General features: G+C 45.7%; 1 protein-coding gene across 4 annotated transcripts in view; it reads left to right on the forward strand.

The window, feature by feature from the left end:
* The first annotated feature begins 6 nt into the window (after positions 1–6).
* Positions 7–7,600, forward strand: part of Meis1 (Meis homeobox 1) — a 138,560-nt gene continuing 130,966 nt past the window's right edge. For all 4 annotated transcript variants that reach the window (XM_029563922.1, XM_008833824.2, XM_008833825.2 and 1 more), the window contains exons 1-6: positions 7–107; positions 1,961–2,187; positions 3,890–4,031; positions 4,576–4,626; positions 5,409–5,459; positions 6,713–6,859. In XM_029563922.1, coding sequence (XP_029419782.1) covers positions 96–107; positions 1,961–2,187; positions 3,890–4,031; positions 4,576–4,626; positions 5,409–5,459; positions 6,713–6,859 — 630 coding nt within the window. In that variant the 5' untranslated portion in view covers positions 7–95. The remainder of the gene's footprint in view (positions 108–1,960; positions 2,188–3,889; positions 4,032–4,575; positions 4,627–5,408; positions 5,460–6,712; positions 6,860–7,600) is intronic.

Consider the following 7,600-nt stretch of genomic DNA (forward strand, 5'->3'; position numbering starts at 1 on the left):
TTTTTTCCGAGGGAGTTTGCATATTTGTTTCTTTTCACACTGGCCTTAAAGAGGATATTTTAGAAGTTGAAGTAGGAAGGGAGCCAGAGAGGCCGATGGCGCAAAGGGTACGTATTAAAAACAATTGTGGAACTCAAATGTGAGATTAAATTGAAACGTGGCTGAAAGACACTGCTGAAAAGTTTCCTTTTTTTTCTTTCTCTCTTTTTGAATGAGCCTTCTAAAGCCACGGCCTAAATCGACAGGATTTGCTGAATGCATTTGTAGTTTTATGCATGTTACTTGTAGTTGTTAATTCAAGTAATCAAGTTTTCTATAGATTCCTAACCAACAGCTATATAAATAAAAATACAAGCTCAAGCAATCACCTGTTTAAAAAGAAAAGAAGAAGAAGAAGAAAAAATCTCTACAAGCTCAGTGCTACAATTTGAGCATTTAGGGACCAGAAGTTTAAACTTCAAAGCTATGTTTAAAATAAGCAGCTGAAACTTCTGATATATTATTGATTATGCTCGTCCTTACTATCATTAGAAGTAGTTAGCATTTTTAGATAAATAACTGATACCGAACAGTGAATTTTTGGTTGAAAAATTATTCATCTTTTTAAAAGTAACTTTAATTTGCCTGGATTTTTATGCAAGATAATGCTTTACAGTTTTTTCTTAGGGAAGCTCTGTGCTAACTGGATACTAAGCACAGAGCTGCTCACTTTTAAAATGAAATACTAATTTCCCCAGTATTTGTATTTGAATGGAAATGCCTTGGAAGTGAAGTGAGACCCTGCCAGCCCAGTTAAGGTAGTTTCTCAGAAGAAAGGGGACTATGGCAAGGCTTCCTTGCCGGGTTTGTGTCCTGGCCCTCAAAGCTCTGTTTGGAAAAGAAAGTTACTAGGGCTGACAGAGTTTTCTTTACGCCTTTGGTTCTCGCGAATGTCAGGGTTCTTCCCAGCTCTTTTCACACCTCTGGCTTTAAGAAGATGAAAGTGACAATTCCTCTTTCTTTGAAAATCATTTCACCCCCACCATCTCCAGATCTTGGAAAAAGAGCTTGCCTGTAATGAAACAGAAAATTTCAAATAGCTAAATTTATCACAAACAGTCATGACAATCAGTAGGAAAGCAGTTTTTTGGAAGAGGAAGGTGAAGTTGGACAGGCATTTGTTTCTGAATTTTCTTAAATCTAGCCAATAGTATTTACCTCCTTAACTTCTAGAGAGAAAGTTTGTAAGCATATGAAAAGTTATTAGCTGCTGCCTTTATACAACTTTTCTTCGTTTATAGCTTTTCTTTGACCTGTGTGTGTGTGGGGGAATTGTCCAGATCTATATTCAGCTGTAAAGTGCAGGACAAACTACCTTGTCCTTACTTGAGTGTTATATATAAGGTTTTGTATAATTTAGCAGAGTTTGTTTTGGAAAGCAAACAGTGTCTTGCAGGAGCGCCCAATCCCATGCTGGCCGGGAGAGAAGCCTTTTTGAATTCATGTGCCAAGCATGGCTGTTCCCATCATAAACTTTTTTTTTTTTTTTAATTTTCCGCGAAGTGAAGGGACTGTGAAGCCAGGCAGGTTTACTGCACTGTCCTGGCACGTTTTTATTGTTGTGATTTTCGGTTTCCTCCTCCAGAAACATGCATGTTTTACCTTCTGCCCTCCGGGGGGAATGCCTATCTTTCCTTCTTTCTTCCTTCCTTCCTTGCCAAAAGATTCTCAATTTTTGAATAACTGTATATAGATACAAGTTAGGGCAGGACCTCCAGCTCACGTGAGTCTTACTAAGAATTTTAGAATTTTTACATTAAAAATTATTTTTTACGATAGAAATCTCAACTTTGGAGATGTAAGGCCAGGGAATTCGGGTTGAAGGATCCAGCTGGACTGACCTTTTATAAGCTCGGTGCCCCACCGTTCCAGTTTACCCGAGTGGCCTCTGACCCCTTTTTCTCTCCTGTTTGTCATGCAGTACGACGATCTACCCCACTACGGGGGCATGGATGGAGTAGGCATCCCCTCCACGATGTATGGGGACCCGCATGCAGCCAGGTCTATGCAGCCGGTCCACCACCTGAACCACGGGCCTCCTCTGCACTCGCATCAGTACCCGCACACAGCTCACACCAACGCCATGGCCCCCAGCATGGGCTCCTCGGTCAATGACGCTTTAAAGAGAGATAAAGATGCCATTTATGGGTAGGTATAATGAGCACTTAAGTAGTTGAGACGCAGTGCTGCCCAGGTTGGAGGTCCTTAGCTGATGACTATTCACTTTACATGGGAATTTGGAGGAGACCCCCCCCCCCCATTTCCATTTGCACTCTGCAAGCTCGGCGCCTGACCAGGCGGCCACGTTGGCCGCCAAGGAGTCCCAGGGCTGGACTGGGGACTTCAGGACCCCGCATCCGTCTCTGCCTACCGGCCCTCGGATCCGAGTCTGCTCCATAGGCTTTGCTCAAGAGCGTTGGGGGTTTCTAAGTGTTGGAGGCTTTGTGTTGGAACGAAACTTTTAGTTTAAGGGGAAATCTTTTAAGCCATCGATTGTTCTGACTTGCTGAGTTTACTCAGCCACCGTATGCTGGCCCTGCCGGTGCACAGTAAAGTCAGAGGACAGCTGCAGGTCAGTCTTGCTTTAAGGAATTTGATCAGTGAAGTCAAGGAGAGGGGCCTGCTTTGAATTGACACAGACATTAAGAAACTTCTAGACGTTTTGGCACTTGTATTCAAAGGCGAAACCTGCAGAATTTAGCAAGAAGTGCTTGGGGGATGCTCTTTCTTTGGAGACTTTTCTGGCCAGGGTTTACTGTGTTCCGTCCGCCGACTGATTAGACCCTGCACCGGGAAAAATCCTTTTGGAAGTTTCTTGTGCTTTACAGTGTGCAGATGTTCGGGGGCCTTAAAAAAAAAAAAACTTTGTAACAACTTTTATTACACTTATTTCACTTTCTTTCTAATTAAAAAAAATAATGCGGCATGGACCCTTCCCGCTGGGGGGAAAATCCTTTTGCTATAGTTCCTTGTCCCTTGTACGATGGGCTAGTCTCAATCCCAGCCTTCTCTCTGCAACCTTAACTGCAGTGGTTTAGGCTGGGGGACAGAACATTTGGGAAGCTTTGAAAAAGACCCCAAACTCTTTAAATTCCCAGCTGGGCCGTGAGAGCTAATAAAAGACTAGCGGCTCCTCGACATTAGAAGCTTTTTTAATGGGCTGAGACCAGCGACATCTAGGCCCTCCAGACGCTGGCTGCTTGGCCACTTCACAGAGACGAAGTGGAAGGCTTTGCTGCGGAACTATTTCAAGGAACTTTCTTTGGGGGGCAGTGGGAGGGGGTCTGCGAAGGGGGGCGCGTTGAGGAGCGGTGAAGGGGCCTCTGCGCTCCCACGGCTGCCGGGCAGGGGTCGGAAGGTGCAGCCTGTGACAGTCGGTCCTTTCCCCCAAGTTCGCTGCGCGCCTGCCACCGAGGTCCCCGAAGCGCCGGGCTTTGCGCTCCCGGGAGGAGGGCCCCGGCTGGCGCTCTCCCGCCCCAGCGCCCGCCTTCCCCTAGTACCGGGTCCTGCATGTGCCGCGGAGGGACGAGGGCTTGTTGCGATGCGAAACTTAATTCAAAATGGCTGCTGGAACCGCTTGGGTTTTATTCGTAGCAAATGTTGCGATTTCTCCGGCCTGATACGCTGAACCGGCCCTCAGATGCGGTCGAGGGCTCTGGGCCTCCGACTCCTGGCCTGGAGAAGCAAGGGGGCTTGACCACCACCTGAGCGGGGTGCATAGGGGGCAGAACGGATGACCAGAGCCTCGAGGGTCTCTGCGTGGAGCTCCTCGGACTGTGTCTCTAGGGCGCCTTTTCTGTGACTCGGGACTAACCATTGTGTTGTTTGTGACTGTTGTATTTTCTTGCAGACACCCCCTCTTCCCTCTCTTAGCACTGATTTTTGAGAAATGTGAATTAGCTACTTGCACCCCCCGCGAGCCGGGGGTGGCGGGCGGGGACGTCTGCTCGTCAGAGTCATTCAATGAAGATATAGCCGTGTTCGCCAAACAGGTCAGCAAAACTAAATGTTAATAAAGTAAAAGAAATCGTGCCGCACCCGGTACGCGCGTGAGCGCGCGCGCGTACACACACACACACACACACACACACACGCACGCACACACACGCACACGCACAGAGCACATTTTCCAAACTAGCTAAAAAAAATAGTCTCCTTAAGCCCTTGGTCTTCCCGCCTCCCCGTGAGTGTGTTTGCATACAATCACCCATCTAGAGACGCACTCACCACCCTTGAGGGAAGGCAGACCACTTGGTGCAGTGAAATCAGGACCACCACGGAGGTGGCAACTTGCAGGGACAGGCCGAGCTCCAGTCTGCAGAAGTGTAGATCCAGCTGAAGCCAGAGCGTGCTCTGGCCTGGTCTCAGGCCTATTGGGCTCACCCCGAAGTGTGTCTGTGTGGGACCAACTCAGGCAGTGAGTCCCTCCGGGAGGTTACATCCTGCCCCGACAGTGTAAATGACGCCAGAAACTAGGAAGACGACCCGTTTTAATTTCATTTTTTCTTTACCCTCTCCTTCTCACTTGTTATTTAGATTCGCGCAGAAAAACCTCTATTTTCTTCTAATCCAGAACTGGATAACTTGGTAAGACCTAATTCCTCATTCCCCTCCCCCATCTCTTCACCCCACCGCTAGTCCTCAGTCTTGCTTTGAGGGCCCTCAAGGTCTCCAGACTGTTCTTCCCGTGGTTGCAAGTTGGTTGCAAAGGTTTCCTTCCACGGACAAGTGACTGGGGCAAGATCCCGGGTATAAACTCATCCAAGAGGGCCTGGGAGAAGCGGCGGGGGAACGCCGGCTTTGTTTTTTATGACGGCCAGGCTGTGCAGCTCTAATCAGCCTGGGGATTTATCTCCTGGCCTGTCAGCGTGTGTGCTTAAACCCTGTGGGCTTCCAGCCTCTGAGTGTCCTCACCAGGACAGCCACCGGTCAGAACCCCCAAACAAGCAGTTGGCATCAAAGGTGAATGGACAGAAGGCAGGAGGAAGTTTGCAATGCTAAAAGCCATACTTTGGGGGCTATTTGGGAAACTTACCTTAACTCCCTTCCAGGAAATGTGTAACTCCTGGCAGTGGCCCTTTGGGGTGGGTGGGAGGGGAGTGAGACTGGGAAAGAGAAGAGGAGTTGGGCTGGAGAGTGTTTATGATCCCCACTTAGATGTTTTGTTGTTGGTTTAGCTATTTTTTTTTCTCCTTAAGAAATATAAACCTCTAGATGGTACCCAGTCGCTGCTATTAAATTTTAGTGTTATTGCCATAAATCAAAATAACTCTGTTTATGGGGGGAATGGGTGGCTGGAGATGCTAGAGCTGTGACAGCCAATTTTCTGCAAACCAGGAATGGGGTTTCACTCTTTTCTATCTTTGCAGATGATTCAAGCCATACAAGTATTAAGGTTTCATCTGTTGGAATTAGAGAAGGTAAATTCTTTAGTCCCCTTTCCCTTTACTTCCCTTTCACCTCCAATCACAGAGGGGCGCTTTCAGAATGGCTGAAGTTCAGACTTTCCAGATATTTGCATAAATGTCTTTCTTTCTGGTAATTAGTGTCAAGGCCAATCTTAGAGTCCATTTCTCTTTGCAGTTTAATTACAATTTCAGCCACTAAAGCTGGGATCACAGACACCCTAGCCTCCTGCCCCTTGCTGCCTTTGTGCAGTGCTGGGCATCCCAATACATGCCTAGAATGCAGCTGTGAATTTGTTTCACAAGTTAATGCCCCTATGATCTGTCTTTCTCTTCTTTGCTCCCTTCAAGGGGGGAAAGTTTTGGTTTGTTTTAGTGAGTTTTGGGAAGGCAGTTTGAGAGCAGGGGTAGGTCAGACATGGAAGAAGCCGAGGAGTCCTGGGGAGGCGGGCGCAGTAGACCCTTCTCAGAGACAAGCAGGGAGCAGTGGTTCTGTCAAGTTTTTCAATCTGTGATCCAGCACACACCTCGCCTTCACACTCAAGAAAGAGTGTGGGATAACATGATTTTGCTAGCTGTTCTATAAATCTAAGCAATAAAAACTTAATGCATTGTAATTCAAACTAACATTAAATCGCAAGCACACTGGGGTTCCTCCCGAGTTTTTGCATGTCAGGGATGCCTGGGGCCTGTAACAGTCGGTTTCACTTAGACCTAAATATTTTTTAGTGATTCTTTTCTTTCTTTCAAAAAAATCAATTTGATAAATTTTGTGGCTATATTTTTTTTCCCATATCATGAACAATGGCAACTTGATTTGTCAGGCATATATCTTAGATCACCACAGTATAGAATATATAGAGAGAGATACACATATATATGTATCTATATATATTCCTTAGACACCTTTGCAAAAGCTTTATGATAAAGTAACTGGTTGAAATTAAATAGTTTACCTTAGATGTCACCCATGCAGGTCACCTCTGTAATGACCACAGCCCCAGGAGCAGATGAATTTAACATGGGTGTTGAGTATGTTGTAGACTGTGAATCATCTTGTCACTGTCAATTTTCTGGGATATCTCTATTTTGCAAGAAAAGAAAGTTATTCCTAATTCTGAATGCATGTGGGGGTCTCTAGAGGACAATTGCCCTGTGTTTCCCCTATTTGGAAGTTTGGATCTCACAAGGAGGGTGGACTGCACTTGTCAATGTCATTTATGCACTCCTGATTATATTTCCATTTTTTTATTTTTGTCATAATGTAGGTACACGAATTATGTGACAATTTCTGCCACCGGTATATTAGCTGTTTGAAAGGGAAAATGCCTATCGATTTGGTGATAGACGATAGAGAAGGAGGATCAAAATCAGACAGTGAAGATTTAACAAGATCAGCAAATCTAACAGACCAGGTATGCGTTTTTCAATTTCAACATCCCTAAGAAAAAAAATTTGTATGCATATTGCTCACTGGGTCACTACCACCTCCTTTATTATTTGCATATGATTAAGTCCCTTTTAGATACATTTCCATCAAGATGAAAATTTTTGAATAATGTGGCTATTATTGCTTCATTAAGGCTGGCTCTGGGATTCGACCTGGAGAGATGAGCTTGTAAAAGCTTCGCCTGCAAACTTGACCTGTTTCTTGTCGCTTTTAATTTTTGTCTTTATTTTATTTACCCTCCATAATAATGGGAGTGTTAACTGCCAGTGGCCCCCTCCAATTGTAGGGCTTTGTTCCTGGGCATTTTTCCCCCCTTCCATCTCGAAGAAAAGAAAAGTGTAGGGTCTGCTTATTTCTTATTTTATTAGGAATAAATCCAAGATAGGTGGTCTAAGAGAGACAGTGAGGGTTTGAAATCTAGCAAACGCTGCCTATTTTCTCCCTGTCTACACGGTTCATTAGCCTGTCTTGTCAGTTTTCCCGGCCGCACGCTTCTAGACCTCACTGAACATTGCTTTGTGTGGTGTTCGCTGCAAGCTCGCCCATTTTATTGTACTTAATAGAAAAAAATAAAAGCAGGCCGAGGTTAGAAAAACAGATAAATATGGACTTTTCTCCTCCTTTCCAGTCCTCCAGCTGGTATGTGCTCCGGCCCTCCGGGCTGGCAGTGTCAGCTCCAGGGCGCCCTGGCGACTCCCTGGCGGTG

The sequence above is a fragment of the Nannospalax galili genome, unplaced genomic scaffold (genome assembly GCF_000622305.1).
Source record: "Nannospalax galili isolate Female #2095 unplaced genomic scaffold, S.galili_v1.0 scaffold576, whole genome shotgun sequence".
Taxonomy (NCBI): Eukaryota; Metazoa; Chordata; class Mammalia; order Rodentia; family Spalacidae; genus Nannospalax; species Nannospalax galili.